General features: G+C 40.6%; 1 protein-coding gene across 1 annotated transcript in view; it reads left to right on the forward strand.

Annotated features, from left to right (window-relative positions):
* Window positions 1-8,647: 8,647 nt before the first annotated feature.
* Window positions 8,648-27,683, forward strand: part of TRPC7 (transient receptor potential cation channel subfamily C member 7) — a 46,543-nt gene continuing 27,507 nt past the window's right edge. Inside the window, exons 1-2 of the mRNA XM_030459123.1 lie at window positions 8,648-9,418; window positions 24,169-24,351. Of these exons, the coding sequence (XP_030314983.1) occupies window positions 8,666-9,418; window positions 24,169-24,351 (936 nt within the window). The 5' untranslated portion in view covers window positions 8,648-8,665. The remainder of the gene's footprint in view (window positions 9,419-24,168; window positions 24,352-27,683) is intronic.

Raw genomic sequence — 27,683 nt, forward strand, 5'->3', positions numbered from 1 at the left:
TATAGACTTCCTCAGTCCCTCTTTTTTACCTCCCACTTTTTCTCTTCACAAGCATTAATTAATTACAATTGGAAGTGCTGTCAGTATTTTATCAGCTGCTGATTTATGGAGGGGCTAAGCTGTTGATTTTAAGATTACTAAGAAGGTCCTCCTGATAACTCTGAGTGCTGGCCATTTCTGAGGCTTGAGTATTTTATTTTATTTTAAGAAAAATAGATGTTTGTGTTACCTGCCGAAAGCAGAGAATTGCATCTGTGCAGCCAGAGAGCATTTCAAGTTTATTTCAACAGCACTTATATAGTGGTGGAGTGTCTCTTTTTTTGCTTTCCTTTTCACAAGATGTCTTTCCCCAAAGGATGCTGTTCTCTCCTGAGTCCAGTAACATCCACACCCTTCTCGTATGTTAACCCACCTGGACACTTCTAACCTTCTCAGTGAACTCCAAAAAGCTATAAGTGGGGGAAAGAACCAAGCAGTCAGTACCTTTTAGAGGGTAGGAGACAGTCACAGGAAGACAGTGTCAAAGCAGAGTGCAGGAAGAATCCTGCAGGTATGAGTTAGAGGCTAATACATTCTCTCCCTTGTTCAAGTCATAAGAACTCCTGATAAGAAAAGGCTGACCCTCCTCACAGTTGAGAATACAGCTCAGGTTGGTGAAGGTATCTTAGCTGCCTGGGCATGCAGGAGAAAAGCCCTGTGCCAGCTGCCTTTAAGGTTTTTTTAAAGGCATGGGCTGCAATACTCTTAAAGTGCTGACACAGAAGCCACACCAATCTCTCAGAGGTCTCTGCTAAAATTGTCAGTGTATGCATCCATAATTCCCCTCTAGTGTTTCCATCAAACGATATCTTCAACTGAGTTGATTACCTAGATTTGAGAGTGCAAATTTGTGAAAAAAATCTCCCCTTTAATAAGTGCCCTCTCTTCACCCAGTGCTGTGAGGAGGTGGGAGAGGGAGAACTTGGGGCAAAATCAACATCCTTCACTCTCACCTGTGCTGCTCAGAGAGATCCCTGCACTGCTACCCTCTGTCACCTCCTAAAGCAGAGGGTTTTCTTCAGGCTTAAACTCCAGGACACAACACGCCAGGTGAGGCAGCTGGTCTTGTTAGGTAACTGCAATAGGGTGGTGATGAGGTGAGGATCCCCACGTCCAGGTAAGGAGGAGTGGCTGGGGAATTCCACAGATGAGGAAGGACAGGGAAGGTCATAGGACTGGAGGGCTCTGTGTGGCTGGAGCTGTGTGGGAGGTTGCAGAGAGCAGGGCGGGGGGATGTCCTGCTCCTACCACTAGGGACAGAAAGCAGAAGGGTCCACCGGCTCTCCCGGGTGTTGTTTGAAGTTGGTGTTCTGGCGGCTCTCTTCTGCCAAGCAAGAGAGGGGATTGATTGCACTGTCTGGTTACTTTGCGTGCTGGTTACATTTTCCCCTCCTCCCCGCCACATTTCCCGTACACACCCCTCCCCATTCACCCCCTAGGAAACAAGATCTCCGAGGGAAGACAGTAAGCAATCTCAACCTGGGCACAGCAGACAGGTCACTAACCACTCCCAGTGGAGGGGTGGATGAGGCAGAGGGGTGGCTTGTGAGGGAGAGAGCCCTGGAGAAGCCCCCCGACCCACTGGGCAGCCTGCAGGCAGCCCTGCCCTCTCCAGAAAGGCTTCTTGCCACGCCTGCTTTGGGGCAGCCCTTGGGAAGGAGCAGAGGCACTCTCTCAGCTCCAGCTGTGAAGAGAGTGTGCCGAAAACACCCACCCCCTGCAGGAGGACAAACGGCCTGGGAAGAGGAGGAGGAGGGACAGACGGAAAGGATAACGCAACTTACACAGTAGCTTCGCATCAAGCTCTTCTTCCAGGAAGAAAATCCCCGGCTCTCCCGGAGAGCTGTGCCCTGGCAGCTCCCAAGGGATAAGGATGAGCAGCCCCTTCCAACGCGCCGCCGGCGGCTGCGGCACCACGGGCAGCGCCCGCCCCGTCCGGCCCCGCTGAGCAGCGCTTCAGAACCGCGGACAGGGGCGCTTCAGCACCGCGGACAGAGCCAGCGCCATGCGGGACCGCACCGCGCCGCGCCCCGCGCAGCGGGAGTGAAGCGGAGCCGGCTCCGACGCGCACATGTAAGCTGCTGCTGCTCTGCTCTGCTGCTGCTTCCGCGGGGGTTCTGCGTCTTTCGGGTCCTCTGGAAAGTGCCCCGGCTCTAGCGCCTGTCCCCAGTTCTTCACTGGGAAGTTTTGTTGGGATTTGAGGTGCTTCCATGGGACTGGGTCTCCTGCAGGTGTGAGGGAGGTGGGTGGCTGCGTGTACAATCGGTTTGGCTCTCTATGCCTGGAAATTGTGCAAACGTGCTTGGTGTCAGTGGAGCTCAAAAGGTTTGGTTTTTTCTTTCCAGCCACATGTTTTGGAGCCACATCTCTTGTGTTCTCTTGTGGCTGGGTGAATATTTTAAAGATTTGTTTTTCCTGGAAACAGTGTGGGCAAAGCAAAACGAGGAAAAATAAGAAGTGTAAATACTGGACACTGTACCATGCCTGTTGCAGCTTGCTAGCTCTAATTGTTGTGAGGAGTCCTTCACGTTTTGGTGCTTGTTGGGATTTTTTGGTTGTTGCTTTGGTTTTGGTTTGTTTTGAAATTACTATGAAGTGAGCAATGAAAAGGGTGCAGCACTAGGAAAAAAGATAAATACAGCCAGAACCAAGATTACCAGTTCTTTTCAGAGCTTTTCTCTCTTTTCAGCACAACTGTTTTATGAAAATCAGCGTTACACTGCCCCCTGCTTGCACAGCTAGAAATATTTTTCATTGCTCTCACTAGTAAAAATTTGTGAATGAACAGATATTCCTCTGCTGTGTTCTCAATATGATCTGAGCCTGAGTTTTGAAGTTCTTCAAGGGTGAATTAGTCCTACTTCCCAGGGAGAGATTTAAAATAATAGGATTCACTCTGGCCATGGCAGTTCATGTGGTGGTCAAACCTGTTAATGAATGGACAATGGGAAAGAATGTAAAAATAGATTAGATTCTGGCACCTCTATCTCACGTGTGTTCTTTGATTCCTTCATAATATAATCAGTTGTCTTCACAATCGTGTGTTAAAGGAAATCTAGAAAGGAAGGAAGAAGGAAAGCCCACTACCTATATTATAAAACAAGAAGAAATTGAATACCAGAACCACAGTGGTTGTTTTACAGTCTCTCCTGCTGTAAGTCCTGTATTGGTGCATGACAATGCTTTGGGATGGGAAAAAAAAAAAGCTGATATTTAGTTTATAAGAAAGAGGAGGATGAGACAACTGAGAAGCAGTGGATGAGTTTTTGTGAAAGATAGCTGGTAGAAAGCCAAACTCCATTTCCTTCTTTTCAAACCACAGGGCAGAGCTGCCTCCTTTCTCATAGAGATGAGGGAAGATGTGAAAATTCAGATGCTGGTAAAGATTTGGTGGTTTGTCCTCAGTGTTTGTGGGTTATTGGTCTCAGACTTTATGCTTCATGACAAGAAGAGGGTGGGAAGTGCTAGTATGTATCATTCATCCGAATCCTCTAATGACATGAGAGTTTTGTTGTGGGGTTTTTTTCCTGATTGTATCTCATTCTGCCATTTCTTAAAGGGATTTGAGAAGGTGTGGCTGTGCTGTCTGCTCCTGTGTTTTCACTTGGAGTAAGGACTTTTTTCAAAGTTTGACCTTGAAATATCATTTTCTTTTATCTGTACTAGCAGTGAGATAGGGGAGGGGATATTAGTTCCTGCAACTGCTTTGTAAAACTACTTTGCAAGTGGGCAAATATCTGCCTGAATAGAGCTTAAAAAGTCTAATAATTGTCCCAGATATGTAAGAAACTTTTCCTGTGGGAGAACAACCATGTTTCTTACAGTACTAAATTACTGTTTTGGACACCCTAAGATTAAATAAAAACCTAGAAACCTTTGGAATAAGCTGCTGTGAATCAAAAATGACCACCCCAGGTGGAAATATGTGAAAAAAGATACTGAAAAATTTTATCTTAATGTATAACATCTTGATTTAAGATTTAGAAGGCTATTTAAAATATTGGAGGAAAAGAGGGTATCAGAGAGCTCTGGTAATATATACCTGCACAGAATAACAAAGTAACCTATTGCATGCAGAATAATAAATGTGTGTGGACTGTGTTCAGTCTGTGCTCTAGACCTGAAGTTTGGAGTCTGATACAAAATATGTTGCCAATTTTTTAACTAAAAGATGCAACATCCTACTATTTTTGCTCTGAACAATTTGACTTTTTAAAATGGATTAATTTCCAGATCAATTAGTGTTTGCTTGATGAACTTTATTTCCTTAATTTTTTGTTCATGGTTACAGTGTCTTGGGTGACCAGGTTTTCTGTGTTGGAAGGAAGGGTCAGTGTAGGAAAATGCTCCCTTAGATGTATAAAAGTTGTGGTGATTCCAAAGAGGCCTCAGGGAATCTGCAGCCCTTGTGAGATTCTTTTTAGAAATATTGGTGTAAGTAGAAAGAAAAATAATGTGTCAGTTTGACAATTTCTGAGGCTCTGCAGGAACCAAGAGTAGTGCTTTCAAAATGGATTTCAGAAACCTAAATTTCCTTTTCAACAAGAGAGAGTCAATGTCTCATCAAAGCCTACTTTGATGATTGCTTTACCCAACATGAGGCATAGAAATGGTTATTTATTCTGAGATGCTTTTGCAGTTTCTGGATGAAGGAGTCCATTGAGGGGTCACAGGGAGACTCCTGCCAACCTCTCTCCACTGAGTGAAACCAAATCCAAAGAGCAGCCAGAGAACATAAGTTCTTAAAGCTGCCTTTGTAAATGCCCTGCTCAATTTTTAGGCTTTAAGACAAATAAAGGTTGGTATCTCCTGAGAATTCCAGCATTGCTGCAGTACCTAATACCCACTGATTTCAATACCTTGTTCAGACTTCAGATGTTTTTAAAACTGAGGCAGATACCATTCATCCTGTGCTTTTAAAGTTCTGGTTCAAAGGCCTGTGTAAAAACTCTAATTCAGCCTCTTAAAGTATTTAGGTCTTAGAACATTTTCCCCATGTCTTAGCTCCAGGTGGTAGCCCTGCCCCTCCAGAGCTCCTTGTGTGGCACCAGAGAGGCAGCAGAAGGTCTTGCATGGCATAGTCTGGAGGACTTTGGAATGGAGGACTGGTGAGAAAAGACATTTACTGAGGTAGGCTCAATATGAAGCAGTTCACTTTCATTCCTGTGTTGTCTTAGATGCTCAGAGCAGCTGAGTGTAGTAGCAAAACCACGGAGCTTCATCTTCAGCAGTGTTTTCAGTGCCACATTAAGAACAAATCTATAACGTCATGTTCCCATTTCAGAGGTTGAGTATCTCAGTGCCTGGTACTGCCAGTGCCAGTTGCAAGCACCTCCTCTTAGCTGCTTTATTAGAAACTGAAATGCTCCCAGATGATGATTTGTTAAGAGCTAAATCACCTTTCAGAATCTGAAACTCTTCTCTACTCACTACAGGAGTCCAACCACCTTACAGCTCCCTTAGCTGTGTAAAACGGGATGCAGTTTGCTGCAGGCACCACTGTAGTGAAATGAGGCAACCAGGCACTAATTGCCAGGGAGTGAGCATGAGCTTGTGTCAAGCCCACCTGTGCCTAATTAGGGTGGGCCCCCTCTGCACATGAGCAAGGCCTTTTATTGGCCCCCTGGTCCTGCTCATGCGCAGTGGGGGCCCACCCTAATTAGGCACAGGTGGGCTTGACACAAGCTCATGCTCACTCCCTGGCAATTAGTGGCACCTGGTTGCCTCATTTCACTACACACCACTTAGGTTCTGAAATTTTTGGTTTTCTTTTCCCAGAACATTTTCTGTCCAACAACACTGACATTCTTTCCTAGAAAAACACAATATTTAATTGCAGGCCCTGATGAGTTTGATCACTAGATATCTCAATAAAATATGCAAATACAGAGTCATTTCAATGCACAGCACCTTTGAACAAAAAATGGTGAGATAAATGCAATCAAGTCATAATTACTTTTTTTTTAACAGGGCACATTACATGCACTCAGTAAATATGATTAGTTCTAAAACTGCCTGCACATAATTGAAAAGCAGAACAGAAAAAGGTGCTGAGTACAGTCGTGACATTATAGTAGGGTTCAGCCTCCCAGATCTTCAGCTCCTGCATACATTACTCTTTGCACTACCACTTCTCTGTCATGATTCTGTGCTTCGGTCAAATGTAATTATAACTCTCTTTTCAGAAGAAGAGTTCATAGCTGAGGATTCCTCATGAAATTATTCAAAGTTAGAGGTACAATTCTGATGAAGTGCAATAGCAGAGATACTGATCTTTCTTTGCTCAAAAGCAAGGTCCTTTTTTTTTTTTTTTTTTTTTTTTTTTAGTATTTTATTATGTACACAACAAACTGGAGAGAATTAGCTCTAGGCCAAACTCTAACCCCCTTTCTTAGAATAGGGCCAGTGGTAATATTTTACATAGTTTAATGTTTATTTTGGGTATAATTGCACTTATCCCCACTTATCTTGGCTCTCATTTAGAGGTAATAACATATAAGGAGATAAAAGCTTTCTAGGAAAAAAAGAATGAATTCTACTTGGACATCAAGAAAATGTCTAATAGATTCCTCACTCTTGGAAATCTCCCATATTTCTGAGTTGCTTCCAGTACAGACCATTAAATATAACACCAAGTATAAGGTTGCCAAATATTGCACTATACAACAATTTTAGAACACAAAATTAAATGGGTTTTGAACATCAGATAAGCTCAGTGGAATTCCTCCAGCTTGAAGCAGCAGTTGCAATTATCTGCCTTAAAATATTTAGGTAAGTGCAATCCTGCCACACTCATAGGTCATCACTGAGCAGCTACTGGATGTGGATCAGTTTCCACTTGATCCCACCAACAGCTGCTTAGGCCATCACCAGCTCATCCATTTGGGTCGCTTGACACTTTAAGAGGTTTAATTCAACATGCAGGAAATCCCAAGACTGAAAATATGTGGAGTATTTTCTAGTACTAGAAGTCTCTATTTAACAAAGTCACATTTCGGAACTTTAAGAAGTTCCTTACTGGAACTCAGGAAGACATCAGTGTGGGTTCAAAACTTAAATATTATCCTGAGTATCTAAGGACATGGGCTCCAGTTAGACAAGTTCTTTGGCATATGGTTAAATACTTCATCTTAAGTACGTTAGTTCTCTTGGCCTCACTGGGACTTCTTTAGAGATGGAAGTTAATTTCTAGGGACACTGGGAATCTTTGTTTTCCCAGGTTTTTGCTTGACTGATTTTCTCTTTTCTTCTCCCAAAGAACAGATTATTGAAGAAAACATATCCTGTCCACTTTGTCTCCTGTCATGTTTCCTCTCTCATCACACACAACACCACTTTTAAACTCCAGAAGTATTTTTTCAGAGCTAAACATGAGCTTTTCATTGACTGAAGGTCAAAACTGACTTGGTGAACAGATGGAGCATGGAAAGATGAACCTTTGCCACCCACTGAGCACTAACACCTGCTTATATGTTACATCTGCCCATGGCACATTAGAGGCTCCTGAAAATTTTACCCAAGTGATTTAGGACTTGCTGTTGGACTGAATGGAAGTGCTTTGTGGTGAGGAAAGTGTTTTTACCTTTTCACTGAGGCTGCAAATTCTGTGGGTTTAGGATGGCAACTAACTCCAGGGGCTGAGACTAAAAAGGAGACTTATTTTGTAGAGATGCTACAGCAATAAAATGGGAAAAAAGAACATAATTGAGATTACACTGAATGCAAATATGGATGTTTCAAACAAAAGTTTAAGATTCCAGTTAATTATGTACAGTGGGATGTTTACTCTCCCTTCAGCCAGGTTGCACATAGTTTCATAGTCTCATACCTGTGGTATTCTCTTTCTGCAGTTGCTCTCTAAAAGATGCTTACTGGGGAATGGTGTGACACTAAAGCAGAAGTTATCCCTCTGTTTTTCAAGGCTGGTCCCTGGATTTGCATACTTGTGTTTAGAGTAGCTGCCAACAGTATTTCAGAGAGAAAATCACACAGCCATTCATGAAACTGCTCTTCAGGAAATAGAAAATGGCATTATGTAGAATGAAAAAAGGAGTGAGTGGATTGGTAGTTTGCTTGTACCAGCTGAATGTCCACAGAATATGTGCTATATTTATCCTGGTTATTGTGTGTTTAAAATTAGCAGGATGCTTTTTAACTTTATAGAACAGTTTATTGGCTGATCTGAGGTCCATTGATATGGGGAGTCCTGCTAACTTTCTACAGCTTGCCTTGTGCTCTCAAGGAAGAAACTTAAGAGGAATAATTATGAGAATCTTTATGTTGTGGATATGATTCCTAAACACTAATGAATGTTCTGAGCAATAAAAATAGAAAGCAATGTTTTCACGCTATTTTTTTTCTATTTTTCAAGTGAAGAATGTGCTGTATATCCTTGTTGAAATCCAGAAGTCAGAAGACAACTTGTCCTTCAGAAAACTGATTTTCTTCCACTTGTACCCTAAATGCTTTTAACCAACTGCCTCAAACCCCACCGAACTAGGACGACCTGATAATAATGAGACATTTCTAACCTTATCGAAGACTATGTGGGTTTATAAATTTCCAAGACCATAACTTGCCTTCCTTTCTGGGTTTCTGCACCTTGAGAAACAGCAGCTATAAAACCATGCATCGAAGGCACACAACCCTACGGGAGAAGGGCAGGAGGCAGGCCATCCGGGGCCCAGCCTACATGTTCAATGAGAAAGGCACCAGCCTGACAGCAGAAGAGGAACGTTTCCTCGACTCCGCAGAATATGGCAACATCCCTGTCGTGCGAAAAATGCTGGAGGAATCCCAGACCTTGAACTTTAATTGCGTCGATTACATGGGACAAAATGCTCTGCAATTAGCTGTAGGGAACGAGCACCTGGAGGTGACGGAGCTCCTCCTCAAGAAGGAGAATCTCGCTCGAGTCGGAGATGCCCTTTTGCTGGCGATCAGCAAAGGATATGTGCGCATTGTAGAAGCAATATTGAACCACCCGGCCTTTGCACAGGGACAGCGTCTCACGCTCAGCCCCCTTGAGCAGGAGCTGAGAGATGATGATTTTTATGCCTATGATGAAGATGGAACTCGGTTCTCCCATGACATTACCCCCATCATACTTGCTGCCCACTGCCAGGAGTATGAAATTGTTCACATCTTACTTCTAAAAGGTGCGCGGATCGAAAGGCCGCATGATTATTTTTGCAAGTGCAATGAATGTATTGAGAAGCAGAGGAAAGACTCCTTTAGCCACTCTAGATCAAGGATGAATGCCTACAAAGGATTAGCCAGTGCTGCTTATTTGTCTCTTTCCAGTGAAGACCCCGTCCTTACCGCTTTAGAGCTAAGTAATGAACTCGCCAGACTGGCCAACATTGAAACGGAATTTAAGGTAATTTGCCACTGTGCCTTTTCCCTTGGGCTGAATGTGTTCAGGATATTTACATGTCTTTTACTTGTTTGATCAAGTTTCGGTTTGTCATTTGAGGGGGTGGGTGAGGAAGCAGAAGACAAAACTCCAGAGGTTTTGACTACACACGGATTATCACTGTGTCTTCTCTGGCTGATAAATGCTTGGAAGTAACTATGGCATGTTAGAGCAGAGCCATCAGAGGTATTAGGTTGCACACTGTGATTGCTTAGAATCTCTGTTTGCATCAGGAAGAAAAATTAGACTATTATAAAAATGGAGACTCGTTTTTAGTAAGAAAGGTAAGTCTTTTTAACTGAGCAATGTATTTTAGAGGCAGAGCTCTACAGGCTGCTTAATGGAATAAGAAGCAAGTACATTTAGTTCTGTTATAATTATGAAAACTGTAAATTAAGCAGTTTTGTATCTCTATGAAATTATTTAAATTCCATTGTATCTCAGTGTTTTCATTCTCCATCTATATCTGATGAATTTTATGAAAAAGGATGGAGGAAATGACCAAGAGATTGTTAGGAAGTTTATCATCATGCCAGTGGAATATCACACAATGATGGAACCACAGCAGTGGAACTTGCAGAACTCTCTTAAAAATTATTCAAGATTCCATTATCATGAGTTGTAAATGTCCAGCACCATTTGTATTATTTTTCTAAGGCATTTAAACAACATAAATAGCATTGTCACCCTTTCTAAAATAAATTAGTCACGAAAAACCTCATTTTCAGTGGTTCAGTCATCACTCTAAGACTGTTTCCTGACCTATGACTATTCTGCAGCTACAATCATGATCAGTGACACCAGGATAATGAAATCTATGTTGTGAGCAAACTGTGATAGGGTGCCTGCCAGGAATACATTATTTTTAATTCAGAAAACTATTCAAGTGTTAAAATATTCATTTTGGGATTTGTAGCTATACTCTTTCCAACTTTAAACTGACAAGAAACACACTCTTAAACCATTGCTTTTGAAACTCTGTAGTAATAGATGGGAGTGAATCAACAAAGGAAAATAATTAGAAATCCTTTGCCTGATTCCTGCATTTCCAGGAGAGTTTTCCCATTTAACTGTCAGGTTGGAAGATTCTGTGCAACTACGTGTGTGAGTGAAGTGCCTCAGATATGCCCATAACTCTGGTTAAGTTCAAAGTTATCATGTTCCTTTAGTGTATTAATGCTTCCAAAAATAAGAAACATCTCAAGATTATAATGTCATGTTTCTCTAGGGGGAAAAGAAAAAACCCACAAAAACAAACAAACAAACAAAAAAAGCAAAACAAACCCACCACAAAACCCAGATTGTGTGTATTTAGAGACAAATATTTATTCTTATTAATATAATCAGTGTGATGTGGAATTATGGTATAGCATTTTTTCCCACAGGACATGACAATTTGAGAGTTTATTTCTATAGAAGAAAGCATTTGCTTAAAATGTATTTAAGAAACCCACAAATGATAAATCTATGAAATCAGACAAGGTCCAGAAGCCTCTTTTTTTCTGTGTGCCTTAAAATAATACTTTCCTGGACATTTTTTTGTTGATAGAGTTTTCTAACTACAACTGATGCTCAGATTTATAAAATTATCAGCTGGGATAATTTCAAGATAGTTATTCGTAGCACCACAATTTTCAGGAGGTACAAATTGTCCTTGAAGTGGAAGGACACTAGTGAGATTTTAATAATGTAGGTGGACAAATAGTAATTAAAGGTTAGATAACCTACTTCTGAAGAAACTCCTAGCATGAACTAATTAAAATAGAAATGCAGGGCCTCCCACCTGCTGCTTGCTGCCCTCAATCTCTTATGCAACCACACAGCTCAGCACATCAGACTGAGGAGCCAGGATATGTTTCCAGAGAAGAAGAAATATTTTAGGTGAGTCTATTCCATTTGAAAGCTCAATATTAAGAACCAATTAATGAATTTCTCCTATTTTTCCAGTTTTCATTTTGTGTTTAAAAGAAAAAAACCCAAACAACTCAGCATCCATTGGAGCAAGGGCAATACATCTGGGCCCCTCAGTTCAGGAAGGAGATTGAGGTCCTGGAGCAGGTCCAAAGGAGGCAACTGGGCTGGTGAAGGGACTCGAGCACAGACCCTATGAGGAGAGGCTGAGGGAGCTGGGGGTGTTGAGGCTGGAGAAGAGGAGGCTCAGGGGAGACCTCATCACTCTCTACAACTCCCTGAAAGGAGGATGGAGCCAGGGGGGGGTTGGGCTCTTTTGCCAGACGACTTTCAACAAGACAAGTGGGCATGGTCTAAAGTTGTGCCAGGGGAGGTTTAGGTTAGATATTAGAAAGAATTTCTTTACAGAGAGAGTGATCAGGTATTGGAATGGGCTGCCCAGGGAAGTAGTGGATTCTCCATCCCTGGAGATATTTCAAAAGAGACTGGATGTGGCACTCAGTGCCATGGTCTAGCAACTGCAACGGTGGTTCAAGGGTTGGACTTGATGATCTCTGAGGTCCCTTCCAACCCAGCCAATTCTATGATTCTATGATCCCAGGGGCCTAATTTAACGCACTCTTGGTCTGGCTAGCTCTTGGAAAGAGGGAAAGAGAGGGGACTCTTCCCAACTTTAGAGACTAGAAGGATCCTGGCTCTGCTAGATTGACATAATTTGTTTTCTCTCTCAAAACAGCTTCATATTTTAATCACTGTCCTAATGGCTGTTTTCCACCCCTTGTGGGAAACTACAAGCACGTTAATCTTGTCCTATGTTTCTGTATTAACTTTTCTTTTGATTTTTAATTGAAATAAACCCCTCCATTTCCCACCCTATTGTGCCTACAGTCTGCAGAAGCAAGTCACTAATGAAATGCCATCGTGGAATTCAGGCAAATTATAGCTTTATACCTCCCTATCAATTTGTAGAAGTCTTTCTTGTGTTAAAATATTTTGGAGCTTCTAAGCAGAGATGAGTGTTAAACACAGCTGACTACAAAAGGAGATGCTAAGCATCTGAAGCTACTGGGCCGTGCTGTGCTTTTGCTTAAACTGAAAAAAATAATGTGTATCCTCCCATTTCTTTCAAACTTGGCAAACCCTGGGCCTGACTCATAAGGCAAATATTTTTTCTCTCATCTACCAGTACATTCTGGCTGTTTTGCTCATGCAAGGAAGCATAATGTCACTTCCAGTGTTAATAACATATCCAGGAGTTGTTCATATGAACAAGTCCTCACTCGTGAGCCAGGCTGCTGAGCTGCTCTCCTCTTTGGTCCAGAGAAATCAATTTTCCTCATGTCATCTTGATGTAAAGCTGTATGCAGATGTCTTCACAGTTCCCAGCTGCCCTCAGCCAGGTGATTCATTCCTAAGACTGGAATATTAAAAGCAAAGTCAACAGAATAATTTTTATATGTCTGTCAAACCCCTCAGGAGTTACATTCCTAGCAAACAGTCTGCAGGAAATGCCCTTGCAACTGTCTTATAGCAGCATTAGGTTTAATATAACAACTCAAGTCCTGAAAACAGTGAGTAAAATGCAGAATGATAGCTTTATTACCTCTTTTTTAAGCTGCAACAGTGCCTTGTGCTTTCTGGTGAGATTCCACTCTGCACCTAGGTCTATTTTACAGCCTTGCACTCTCTCAAATTAGACTACAAGCTTGTGGCTGTCAGGAGATGTCCTTGTGATGATTACAACCAGCCAATTCATTCCATTTAGCAATCCAGACAAATTAAATTGTGGAATAGCAAAGGAGGCTATTAAAAGACCTCACCAACCATAAGTGGTATATAAGATCTCAGCTCCTGTTGATTAAAATGTTACTGAAGGTATGATCGAAAACACCACCTGGAAGACATATGGTGCGTGGTCTTCGTTCTTCAATCCTCCCAATGTTGTTGGTTCATTTACTACAGTGGAACATGGTTTGTTTCTAAATTATCTGCCTCTTGCCATCAGTTTTCTTCTACCTGTTGTCCTCTCTTTAAAAAGACCATTGGCATCCAAAATCAGAACCTCACTGAGAGCCTGTTCCTGGGGGCAGGTGAGCATCATGCCCAGGCTCAGCTGGATGCCACCTTCTCTGTGGGGAGTGATGGCAGCAAGTCAAGTGTGAAGATGCCTGAAGAGAGATGCCTGATAGGAACTGCCTGGCTTTTTCTTGGGGCTGCAGCAGTGCAAAACAGTTGAGATTCCAGTCCCTAAATCCTCAGGATGGTGAAAGAGAGGCATAAGAGCTCTGAAGACTGGATGGCTTGTATCTGCTATGGATGATCTGGTATTCCTGCAGCACCTCTTGCTCCACTAAGTTAGTCCATCTTTTATATCTAAATATTAATTGCTAACTTCACAGCCAGTGGGAGGTGTTGGAACTATGGCACTCAGTGCCATGGTCTAGCAACCGCAACGGTGGTTCAAGGATTGGACTCGATGATCTCTGAGGTCCCTTCCAACCCGGCCAATTCTATGATTCTATGATTCTAACTAGAGGGGGGTTGGAACTAGATGATCTTTAAAGGTCCCTTCCAACCCAAACCACTCTGAGATTCTGTAATTAATGAAAAGCTGAATCTTTTTAGGTTTGTGACTCAGCAGCAATGAAAGAAACCTTCCAACTTCTTCTTTTCTCATTCTATCTTCAAATTGTAGACCTTGCCTAGGATAAATACATCAGAGACTGTAAGCTGCTTCTTTGCCCTGTATTAATTGCTAAACTTGATGAAATTTGGCTTAATGACAGAAGTGTAACTCCTCAAGTATAAATTAAATAGCACGTGTGTGTGTGTGTGTGTGTGTGGTGTTATTTTAAAATAAGCCAGGATGGTAATATGTATAAAGAAAATAAGATATAAAAAATATTCTAATGCCTAAGGAAACTTAGAAAAGCTGACTGCAAAAGTTGAACCCTGTAGTTCTGACTGAGAAACATTTCAGCATTAGAAATCGATGCTGCACTGACCCTTAAAGAAAACATTATTAGACTTTTTGAAATTAGTTATTATGAGAAATAGGAAAGGGCAGAAAGGGAGGCAAAATAGTAGGGAGGGGAAGTATTTCTGTGTGAATGGAGGACAGCAGTGAGCTTGGAAAAGGAAAAAATCTTGAAACCCATTAGGCTGTAAATAAGTAAAACTTTGCTTAGAAACCAATTCCTACCCAAGCTGAAAACCTCAGAGCTTTGTTTGCTCTGAGGACTGACTGGTTGGAGACAGCCTCTGAAACTCATCTCCCATTAAGAAAATGAGGTTGTCGTGGGAACCTCCCTAATTAGCCTCATGAAAACTCTTGTAAATCACGCACTTAATTTTTCCTCTCTGACCCATTCTTCCTTGAGTAATCCTTTTATCCCTTCATTATCTCTCCTCTCAACATACCCTCTGGCAGACACGGTGCTTCTGATATGTTTGGGAACACCTTTTATGAGTCAGATTTATTGTTTCAGAGAGATGCTCTTTGAGGTTTATTTCCATTATCTTGTTTCACTTCAGGTTTTATTTAATTTACCAGAATTTCTGTTCTTTTTCTATTTTATTTTTTTATTTCCAGGCAGGACTTGTACTTTCAAAAATGGTGTCTTTTTACCTGTGCAATTTTTTAATGTTTTTTTGCTTCTCTGGGATTTAGGAAGAGAAAACAGGGAATTTTGGAAATCTGGTCTAGTAGGCAAATATATTTATTCCTTTTTAATACTACTTTTAATTTCTCCTGCAAAAACATTATCAGATTTACTTGGCTCCTGTTTTGAAAATTAGACATCACCATTATAAATACTTTTGCCTACCCAAATGGTCACTATTCCCATGTAAATTTGTCTCCCACTGAGTCCTGTATGTGCCTGTGAAACAACAGCTCCTTCTCCTCCTGCTTTTTTTCCCTCCCAATAGCAGCTGCTTGGGACCAAAAACACCTTCCCATTGCAACCCTTCCTCCTGCTGCCTCCTGTGACTCTCATTGCTAAACTTCTCACTGTGAGAGCAGGCCACTGGATTGCTCAGATTTATCCCAAATTAATGCCTGAGGGCACTGGGCTTTGATGTGGCTGAGCCAGAACATCCCTTTCAGACCCTCTTTGTGATTCAATTTCTGTTCTAATTAGTTTCTCTGTTGGCTCTCTGCTATTGAAGGACCTTTGGCATCTCCAAGGAAGTTCTGCTGCCTTTGAAGCCATCTCTGCAGTCAAAAGCTCAACTCACTTTCTCTTTGTTTTGTTTTTTTGTGTTTTGATGGGTTTTTTGTTGGGTTTTTTGGGATTTTTTTTTGTTTGTTTGGTTTGGTTTTTTTTTAATTTATTCTAAATTTACATTATCTCTGAGAAAGGACAAAACTGTGTAAACTGCTAAATGCATTTGGGCTGCTAATGTGAGGTCAAAAGAGTTTTGTGCTTCTGTAGAAACCATGAAAACTGCTCTCACTAAAGATAGTAATATAATATATTTTTTTAAAGTTTTTTGGATATGAGTTTTTCCAGGTCAGCCTTCAATGAGAATATTATTTTTCTTAGAGACAGGTTCAGAGATACAGTTCATTGGTTTTTAGCCTTAAAAAAAGAATTGTTTTCCCCTCTCACCTAAGAGACAACTTCTTCTACTGCCTTGAAAACATGGGTGTTAAGAAGCTTTTTTTTTTTTCCCCAATTTTCACTTTTGCAATGTGAACATAGAAGCAGGTCTGACCAATTACCCAGCTCATCATACAGGAAAGAATCAAGTCCAAGTGAAGCAGGAAAACACATTTCCTATTATTAATATTTTAATTTATTTTTAGAACAAATTAGGCATTATAATGAGAGAAAATTAAAAACTATCATGAAAATAGCTTGGGATAAAGAGAATATATTTAAACCTTGCAGTGAAATTTATGTTTGGCTCGCTGAGTGGGACTCCCTTTGCAGACAAGGAATGCATTCTCCATCCTGTTCTTTTTCAAAGACACAACAGATACTACATTGGATTTGTCTTGAGAGCCCAATTAACTAATTGCAGATAACTTTTTAAAGTGTGTGTTGGAATGGATGTAGGAAATCCTCCTGACCTTAAAAAAAAAAACAACAAAACACCACCTGAATCTGTGACTCTTATGACTCTTATGTTTCTCTTATGAATATTTAAAAATTAAGAAATATCCTCTACATTTTGAGAGCTGTTATTGCAAGTGCTCTATCTATGTGATTAAATAATTTCCTACCTGGCACCTTGCCCCCCAAAAATGGCTTTATAATGTCACATGAGAAGAATATCTCCAAGGTTTTTTGAGAGGGTTAGAACTGATGCCAAAGCTGTGGTGCCTGGAGCAGGCTTTAAAAAAAATAAATTTGTATCTGCAGATGTGAAGGTAGACATCTGTCCATGTCTATTTGCAGTAAAGCAGAGCAGTAGATGCTGTAATTCACAGTGAAGGGAATAACTCAGCTATCTACAACCCACATCTGCACCTGGGAAAAAAATGAGACCATTATTCATGGAAGTTGTAACTCTAAAAGCAGCACTAGCCACTGAGCAGTCATATAAAACTGGATCCTGGCCACTGCCTACAAGGTCATTTAACCTCCTTTATGGATGACTGAGTGACACTGTTGTTAAAATCTCCCAGCTAACTTTGGTCAAAAAAGAAAAAGAAGATTGACAAAATACATTCTGCAGGAAAACGTTCCCTTGTCTCCCAGAGGAGAGCCTTGTGCTGCAGCAACAGCTTGATTTTTGTTGCTGATGTAACAGATCCTAAACTTCTCTTCATGAAGGAAATTAGCAGAGTATTGTTTGGAAAACTGCAATTTGTATTTATTTTTCATTTTATATTTAGTAAAGAGAAGCTGTTGACAGGAGACAGGGAGACAGACCCTCTCCTTTGTGTTCCCTGCATTTGACATGCCGAAGCGTTTAAGTTAATTCCTCAGTATTGCTTGTCCTGTTTGTGTGACATCCAGGGACTGGAGGGTTTATCTTCTGGAAGCAGGTGTTTCAGTGTCAACATTCAAATGAGCTCAGGAAAATCTGCAAGAAGGTAAAAACTCCACCTTTTAATTAGTTGAGGCATCAAAAGCATGTGGCTTACTTGTGACATGGGTTTGGAAACCAACTGAGATGATATGAAAAAGAAGAACATCAAACACCACCTGATGCTGAAAAGCTGCTCTGCCAGCCTTGAGATTTTAAATAACCTATTTTAAAAAACTTGTTAACCAATATAATTTCTGTTCTAAGTGTATTTAAATACCTCCAGGGACTGGGAGCAGGGTGTTAGTGCTACCCTGAATAGCACTGATGTTCCTGCATGCAGGCAGGCTACAGGGGTTCTCAGAAAAGGTATCTGTCAAAAAGAAGGTGACATTGGGAAAGGAGTGGAGGAGATGGAGGTGTTCTTATGGCAGGTCTTGGATGTATATTTAAAAAAAAAATTTTACTCTGTTCGAGGTGAGAATTCTAAGTGTTTCACTAATTTCAGTGGAGAGAGAGTTCACATGAATGGGAAACTCATTAAGTTTCAAATAGTATAAGTAATATAAGTAATAAAAGAAGTTGAGGGTGGACTGATACTGAAATTTCTCATGCTAGGGAATCTAACACTTTGACTAAAGAGTAAGAAATTATGTGAAGTCTGAGCCCTCAGCTTTCTGCTAGGACTATATGAGTGCCTTTATTTCCCCCCCAAACTCCATCCAGTTTAAAAAAATTTATTTGTTTGTTTGTTTAAAAAAAAAATTCAAGAGCATATCAAAGAGAAGTCATTTGCATTTTCCAATAGCTTTATTGAGGGAAAAGCTTTGTAAAATTTATTCATTGGTATTGGTCTCACAGCAGCTTCTGTTTATCACAAAACCAAACAATTTTCCAGAAGAAATTATTGGTGGAATTGATAGAAACGTAACAGCTAGAGTAAGAAAAAAACCAGGGAGATGCAAACCTATTCTTTCTGCTCATTTAGACAGTTTCCACTTTAAAGCTCTTCAAACATTATTGTTGAAGGTTACATGTGTGCCTGGACTGGTGAAGGATGTTGTAAAAGAATAGTAACAAATTTTCAAGGGTTTTTCTAACTCCATCACAGCAATCATTAACTCGGACAACTTCTGTAATGACCTGATGCATCTACCAGTCAACAAGGATAAGGTGAAATCCAGGTTCAATGATTGATTTCTTACAGCTCTGTGCCCTTCTTGATGGGATCTGCTGTCTCACAAATCAGCTTCTGTGGTGCATATGAAGAGATAAATGGGAGCCAGAAAGCTTAACCTACTGAGGGGAAAAAGAGGCACCAAAAAAAAAAATTCTTATAGTAAATCAGTCAGTGCAATTGAAACCCTTGCAATGGTGCAAGGGATGTTATTCTTCATGTCTTATTGGAATCCATAAAATTTTTGGTCCTTAGTCAAGAATACTGTTGTTTTCTGGATTTCTGCAGCCAAAACTACAGACAGCATTGCCTGTTTTGTCCTTGGGCTCTTTCACTGGACACATCTCTTGGTGTCTCCTTAGAGTCCCTCAGAGGGCACAGCTCAGCCTTTGCTGGAGGCACTGCCCCTCTGCTGCACCATCCCTCAGCCTGGCACTCTGCAGAGAGCAAACAGTTGCCATGTTTAGCTTGGCTCTGTTTAGAAAGGTTGAAATTGCTTGGAAAGCAAGAGACACACTTTTGAAATGTCAAACTCTTGTATTTGAACAGATTGCTTATTATGTTTTGCTCGCTGGAGGTGAAGAAGTCAAGGTCTGGATCGTTGAAAAAATGAAGCAGTGGCATCTGTCGCTGCCTCCAGACGTGCTCAGCAGCATCCACCTGAGCAGTGAAATGGTTTAAATGAGCACTTGGCTTTATTTTCAGAGACATGCCTGCTAAATATGACTGAGCAAACCCAAAGCTCCAAAAAAAAAAAAATCACTGATGTGCTGCCACTTAAGAAGCAAGGGAGCATAAACCACCTGGATGTTGTGCTTTCTGGGAAATTAACTTCACGGCCTTGGCACAGGCTGTGTGTGTAGGCATCTGGTCTGGAAACAAAAGAAATGCACTGGGCTGAACTCAAACATGTCAGCAAGTGTGTGCTCAGTTGACAGAGCACTTTGGAAGGAGTGCTCAGTGCAGGTCAGATGATAATGTGGTTGCATGAGCAGGATCAGTGCAGCGTCCTTCTATCTAGCATCTCCTCCTAACACCTTCTCTCCCCAGAGGCCTTGTGCTTTTTTTTTCATTCCTGAACATATGGCCAGTGGCAGATAGTCTAAATACCCAGGGGGAAATTGGCCTTCTAAACTGGTTTGTGCATATTTTGTTGGTAAATATTTATAAGCACTTTGAATATTTTACATGATGGTTTAAAATAATTTCCAATCTAACATGTAATATTACTGGCTTTCTTCCTCCTCCTTTCTCTCACATTTTTTACTTCCTAAAAATGTTTTTCTTTGGAAGTTTTCTGCTAATTTTCACTGAATTACTTCCCAATTTTATTTCCTCTCTGCTCCTTCTCCTCAAAGTGATAATCTACACAATGCTGTATTTCTCTCCCTGGTATATGTGTATGAGTGATGTGGGTAAAATACACAGAGCCAAGAGCTTCAAGGAAATGTAAAAAGAGGTTCTGTGCAGTGCAAATTTGCACAGCAAGGGTAATGCTACCTAGAAATGTCAGATTTAGTGCTGATTGCACAGCTCCTGCATTGCTCAGAAGGGAGGTGGGATTCAGCAGGTCTGTGCAGTGCAGTTAACCTGTGATGGTGTTGAGGTTTTCTAGTGCTTTGATAGCCCCTGTCACAGGTGCTGGACCCACAATGGTCCATTAGTTCCAGAAGTCTTGGATTTGTGTGGAAACAGTTCTGGGAATCTATAAACCATTGACCTCACTTCAGTTTCTGGTGCAAACTCCTCCGCTCTAAGAGGTTCAGCAAATCTCAGACCTGCTCACCAGATGTTGCATCACTGAGGTCAGACTTCTCCATCTGCCATCCCAAACACCCCTGCAGTCTGGCATTTCAGAGGTAGACTTCTAGGGATGAAGAATTTCCTTTCCAGTGCTTGGCTATGATTGTTTTGGAAAGTTTTTGGGTGGGTTTTTTTGTCATTAACTAATCAAGAGAGGTTGCAGCTCTTACTTTTTCTCATTTCATTTAACTTTTCACTCAGACCTTATCTCTCTGACCTGAAGCAGCTCTCTTTTGAAGGAATCTGGGTGGGTTTGCACAGATGTGGAGACATGATGGAGTTCATGTAGAGCATAATCAACAGATAATAATAGCATACTCAGAGAAATTGCAGTGAATGACAAGTACCATCAGCCTTTTCAAAACAGCAAAATTAGACATTTTTAACTCCCCATGCACAACAGTGTTAGAAGAAAAAGCAGGAAATTACTAATTTGGCTTCCTTTTATTCTAGTTTTTAAAAAGTGATATTGTAATATTCTCTAGCATTATCCTGATCATCCTCTGCTCCTTGTCTCTGTAGGAAGTAAAACACTGTTCCCTGTGTTGTTTGAAGCAGACTGGCTCTCCTGTCTACTTTCTTGTGTCCTTCATTTTCCTCCCTGAGGCTTGGCAGTGCTCAGCTTGCCAGGATGAGCCCCCAGGATCCCTCATGTCTGATTTGTAGTTGTCATTACTGTAAAGATCCATCTGTGGCATGAAACTCATCCTCACTCACAGACTTCTGTAATCTGGGAGTTAATTGGAGCAGGCAGGAAGGTTTGGGTTATTGTCATCATTTGTGTATGGCTTTGTGACACTGCTAAGATGGCTGAGCTGGATTTTGTGTCTCCAGCCATGAGTTTCTTGTTGCAGCGGAGGGACGACCTCCACTTGCAGCCCAGGCTTGTGACCACAATGGTTCCCCCAGTAATGTATTTAGACCAGGATAACCACACAGTACCTGGCCTGGGGGGTCAAACTCTGCTGGCAGAGACAAGAGAAAAAGTAATCTGAGATGATACACAGCACTAATTTTTCAGATGATGTGGAAATGGTAATGAGAATTACTTACAATGTGCTGGCTAAAAGATAAGCTGGTGAACTTTGCAAACAGCACATAGGGAATGATATTAAAGCTCAGCAGAGTTCTCACCCTTGTTGGTTTTAAACCTGCTGGGCTAATTACATGTCTCCATGACCTCTGGCATCTCGGTATCTCAAATCCAGCCTACATCTGTGTTTAGATCTATTTATATTTGCCATTCTTCACAATTCCAGGCTGATATTTTTGTTGGGACATCTAGTCTCTTAGTGAACAGGCTTTGTATTCGCTGAAATTCATCTTGGTCCATTGAAGATTAAAGGACAGAACTGATTAGAGAGAAGCACTTTGAATCCATGAAGCAAAATCACACTCTGGTTTTCATTTACATTTCAGACCTTACTTTACCCCCTGTTTAATGACATTCACTCTACAAACCCTATCTCCACAAAATATTTAGGTACTAGATTTAGATGCAAATTACAATCATTTTCTGCCTGAGCACTGAGGACATTTAACTCTTAGCACAGTAAACTGGCACATATTTATAGAAATCTTGGTGTTCCAGTCTCTGCAATGGGGCTCCTGCTTTACCAGGGATAAACACCTCCTTTTTTTGTCTCCTTTTAATGAAGATTTGAAGTTCTTGCTGATCACCATTTCTGAAAACCTCACTCTGAACATTCTGTCTGATTCCAGCAATCAGGGAGGAAAAAGGAAAGCCAGATTTCAACCTTTTTGATAGATAAGTGGATGCAAACTCACAAGCCCTACTTTACAGAAGGTCCCACCACTAAAATACAGCCTGATTCCTCCTTAGCCTCTTCACCTAAACACCCTTCAGAAAGGGCACCTCCCTGTTCCTCTGGGAATGCTCTTACCTCATTCCTGCAGGACTTTTTTATTTTAAAAATATTATCAGTTTTGAAAGGAAAAAACTGACTGGAGAAGTTTAGCCACCACATTTTTGACAGTGCTGTTCTCCCTAACTAATGAATATTTGCACAGGGTTTCAATATCTTTGCCTGACAAGAAAGGTTAATATGTTGCCATGTGTAAATGTTGGAATTAATAGTTTGGAAAACATAGGAGGACAGAGGGCCAGGTTATTCATCATTTCATTAAAACCACGTTTAACTACATTTTCCTTTTTCTTTTTCTTCTTCTTTTCTTTTCCTTTTCCTTTTCTTTTCCTTTTTCTTTTCCTTTTTCTTTTCCTTTTTTTTCTTTTTCTTTTCTTTTCTTTTTCTTTTCTTTTTCTTTCCTTTTCTTTTTCTTTTCTTCTTCTTTTTCTTTTTCTTCTTTTTCTTTTTCTTTTCTTTTTCTTTTTCTTTTTCTTTTTCTTTTCTTTTTCTTCTTCTTTTTCTTTTCTTTTTCTCTTTCTCTTCTCTTTCTCTTTCTCTTTTTTTTCTTTTTCTTTTCTTTTTCTTTTTCCTTTTCCTCTTTTTGTTTTCTTTTTCTTTTCCTTTTCCTCTTTTTCTTCCTTTTCCTTTTCCTTTTTTCCTTTTCCTTTTCCTTATCTTTTTCTTTTTCTTTCTCCTTTCTTTTTCTTTTTCCCTTTCTCTTTCCCTTTCTCTTTCTCTCTTTCTCTCTTTTCCTTTTTCTTTTTCCTTTTTCTTTTCCTTTTTTGCTTTTCCTTTGTCTTTTCCTTTTTTTCTTTTTCTTTTTCTCCCTTCTGCTTGCTTAATTATATAAGCTGAACATTTTAATTAACTCATCAAACCCTAATTTGAAAAGAACTTTCAAGACAGTAAGAGCTTGTCTGGTGCTTAATTTTTTATTTGCTGTGTTGAGTCTTAAATATCACTATTTTTTTGGCTATTAAAGGTAGTCTTAATTGTGTTCTAACTTTCTGCAATTACTCAGACTGTGGCACTTTCCCCATATTTTAAGTGTCAGCAAGTGAAAATCAATCTCAGTTTAATTTAAGGCAGTGGAATTGCTCTTCTCCCCTCTATCAAGTCAACTACACGCTATCTCCTTTCCCATAAGTGGAGTTTTAGTTTGCAAAGTGAAATTATTTCATAGGAGATCATGTTGAGTTTCTGAAATCCCATTTCCTGGAGAAGTCCTCTTGCAAAGAGTGTCCTCTGGATGCTCTTCTGGGACTGTTTAACCAAGTTGTTAGATAATGAATTTGAAACTGAAATTGGTATGAGAACCATGTAATGGAAACAGGTCTGTGAGTGATGCTGCAACTTGTTGTACCAGGCTGAAACTCCTTGAAAGTTACTAAAAAAGAATTATTAGGAAAAAACCAAAAATGTAAAATTTGCTGTGAACTCTATCCTGTCAGCAGGACCTTCAGCCATCTTGTCACGTTCCTGGAAGATCCGGCACACAAGAGAGGTGAAGCCATTGCTTAAAATCAGAATTTCCCTATAAATTATTTACTTGCTCTGTAAAACATAGAATCATAGAATCCTTCATGTTGGAAAAGACCCTTGGAATGATCGAGTCCAAACATCATCCCTACTCTACAAGGTTCTCCCCTAAGCCTCCCACAACACCACATCTAAACAACCCTTAAGTACATCCAGGGATGGTGACTCAACCACCTCGCTGAGCAGCCTATTTCATTTTCTTTTCTAATGTAAAATACCTTGCTGATTAAACACCATTAATTCTGGTGTAGCTAATGTCTATTTGTTAAAAGCTAGCTACATCCTGGCTGAAAACAAGAGCTTTTCACTACTCCATCCAGGATGTTTGAACAAATAACTTTTTCTCCCAGCTGATTTCTTGCATTTTTGCTTTGTAGCTTTGAGTTGGGTTTTCAAGTACACCATTAAATAACTCAAATGTCTCTGTTTCCCCCCAGAATGACTATAGGAAGCTATCTATGCAATGCAAGGACTTTGTGGTGGGGGTGCTGGACCTGTGCAGAGACACTGAAGAAGTCGAGGCGATTCTCAATGGAGATGTGAACATACATCTGTGTCCTGAGCACCACCGGCCCAGTCTCAGCAGGATTAAACTTGCTATTAAATATGAGGTCAAAAAGGTAAGCAGTTTCTTTGAGTCCTTGGGGGATACATCTTCACATCTAAATTATGCTACCTTGATGTCACCTGCAAAGTAATAAATGAAAGGTTGCAGTAGAACCAAGAACTGGAGGTTTTGATGGCATGATTTGGATTTTCTAACAGATTTTAGGGTGGAGAAGGGCCCCTTTTTGTAATGTTACAGAAAGGATGTATACAAAAAGAAGTAATTCTGTCATAATCCAGACTCTCTACTGCATTGTGAAAGAAAGAGGAATTTAATTTCCTTAAAAAGAAGTTTTTTAATTTCTATTTTAAAAATAATCAAAGAAGAGTTTCTGATTAACTTCGAATGTTGGTTTTTTGAAAGCCTCTGAAAGTGGGTAAACATGAAAAAAAGTGACAGATTCCCTTCTGTTCCCTTGAAGTTCCAGATCTACATTCTAAGTTCCGATTTCCAACAGATTTACTAAACAAAAGGTAAATGTAAATCTTAAGGGGAAACACGGAGGTTGGATGAATCTTATAAGTATTTAAACAAATATTTGGCTTCACTGAAGTATGTTCTGTGAATAGAAAATTTGATTCTGGCAAATACTAGGCCTGGGTGGTCCTGATTAATTGCTCCTACAATATGCAGTGATAGAAACTGGGCTCCTGCTATGGGACTTGGAGAGCTTTCCAAATTTTCAAGCTAATATCTGTCCTCTCTTTCCCCTCCCAACCCCACCACCTGCTTCAGTTTGCCTCTTGACTGTGTTGCTGTGATGGACAGGGAAGGCTTTTTCCAGTTGGGAAAGCCATTAAATTCAGATAATCTTAAAACTCTTATTTGAAATGAAATGCTTTCATGCAGGAGCAAATGTTGCAGAGCCAAATATTGCCCTAGGATGTCCTGGGTCTGTGTTGTTTCATCACTAAAACTGAGTGTAACACCTCAGTTCACCCAGAGATGACTTCCAACAAGATGTGTCAAGCCTGGTCACTGAAGTTGTTGCTTTCCTAACAGGAGGACAAACTTGCTCTGGTGCTCTGTCAGAAAATGAACTCATCTAAAGGCTTTTAGACTGATAGCACCTCACTGAGGAGTAGTCCCAAAAACCTCTGGTCTGGGAGTAATCATGAACCTAAAGCCTTTTCAGTGTGTGAATTCTTCTGCAGTATTTTGATTGCTAATTCTGAATATTTTTGTCATCCTTTCTATCTGAGACCATTAGCTAGAGCTGAACTGCAGTTATATATTGTGCTGCTTTGAGCACATCCCTCTTCACAGCTTCAGAGGAACATTTTCTCCATTTCTTAAATTTTATACACATGCATCTTATCCTACTGTATGCACATTGACCTAAAGCACATGTGGTAGGTCATATACATTTAATCTTTTAACGAATAAATCCTTTCCCATGTTCAGAAATGATGAGCATCCTTTCAGGATCACAGCAATTAGTCACTCATAGATTGATAATAACTGTTAACTAATTATAGAACATAAATATGAATATTTTTCAGCCTAACGTTACCTGTCAGGTTATTCTTTTCAGAACACACTTTCCAGCAGGCAGTGTGTGTATCTGTGTGTGCCACGAGCATTTAACTGCAAACTTGAAAGTCAGATCATTTCATTTGTGGGAGGCAGAGACACATTCAGACAAATGGCTTTGCTTATTGGCAGTGACTTATGATAATGGACTGATATTTCTCACATTTGCTGAACAAAGAGATGGTGGTGAGATAATGCAGTCCTGATTTTCTTAACAGGCAATAAATTGCAGGTGCAAGGGTTTTTTTACCCAGCTGAGAGATATTTAGGCTTATGTATACAAACCCTGGGGTTTGAAACCTCTTTTCATTTTAAGAAAATCCTACTATTCAGAGAGATGAGATGAGATGGACCTTTCCAGTTTTTTAACTGCACTCTAAACCTGGAATGACACAGAAATAGCTGTGTTTGCCTTTTTTTCTTTGTCCTGGAAGTTTAATTAGCAGGGTAGGATTAATGAAAGGACTACAGCTGTGTCTGCTACAAAAACCTCTCCATATTTATAATTAGCACCAATATTGAAGTGGTCAGTTTTGCATTATCCAGCTCAGTAAGCTCTAGATGAGCCAAAGAAGTAAAGATGTGCTTATTTAGATTAGTATAGAGCTCCTGGAATATTTTATGATCATTCTTTCCTATGAACAGCAAGAAGAACCTAAGCTAAAATTACAGTGGTTTACAAAGTGGCCTTTAGAAACGTTCTAGTATTCTTATTTCCTACCCTTCCTGAAAGAACTAAATCGTTATTTTGTATCCCAGGATTCTGGGAAAACTCCACTCAAATGTTCTCCATTCATGTTTTCCAGAGTCCTTTCTCCCTTCAAATTAGCTGCCTTAGTGATTCATATTTCCTCAAAAATTATTACAATAGGAACAGTCTGTCAGGATCAGAAGAAACAGTTTGCAAACACCTGAATATTTACTGAGGCCTGGATTCTTTCCATGATGTAGTGGAACAAAGCAATCAGACGCCTCTGATTACCAAGAAGTGGGTGTGAGCCGGTATCAAATCCACCTGTGCCCAATTAGGGCAGGCCCCCTATTGAGCATGTGCAAGACCAGGGGGCCAATAAAAGGTGAAACTCACAGCCACAGACTAGCTCACTCCCAAGCACTGTATTACCTTTATTGTGCCACCAGCGCTCATCGTGTCTAAGGTGAGGCTCTCGTGGAGCAGCTGGTTAAGACCCAGTACTGCAATGCCGAAGGCCCCGGGTTCGAGACTCCACATCCACAGAGAGCCTCACCTTGGAGGCAATGAGCACTAGTGGCGCAATAAAGGTAATACAGTGCTCAGGAGTGAGCTAGTCTGTGGCTGTGAGTTTCACCTTTTATTGGCCCTCTGGTCTTGCACATGCTCAATAGGGTGCCTGCCCTAATTGAGCACAGGTGGATTTGATACCGGCTCACACCCACTTCTCGGTAATCAGAGGTGTCTGATTGCTTTGTTCCACTACACCATGAGATGGACTTTTGGGTCTTGTGGTGGGATTGTTGCAAATTTACTATTGTCTCCCCTGAAATTTTTTACTTATGCTTTGTACTTTCATGCTCCAGTCAAAATTTGTTTCTCCTTCAGCTGTGAAAGGCCCCCCAGGCAAAGGGAGGAGAAAAGTTGGAAGCAGAAGAGCAACAGAGCATCCTCCTAAGGCTGGAGCAAAGCTTGTTTCTTTGGGTGTTGTAAGAGAGGGCTGGGGAACCATCATGGCATGAGAGAAAACCTTGTGGTGGAATCCAACCAGCTACTTGTGGAAATGGCAAAATTAAAAGCAGCATTCAGGTGAAACAGGAATTATTTAGGTCAGGTGCTTC

This window comes from Calypte anna, chromosome 13, assembly GCF_003957555.1.
Source record: "Calypte anna isolate BGI_N300 chromosome 13, bCalAnn1_v1.p, whole genome shotgun sequence".
Taxonomy (NCBI): Eukaryota; Metazoa; Chordata; class Aves; order Apodiformes; family Trochilidae; genus Calypte; species Calypte anna.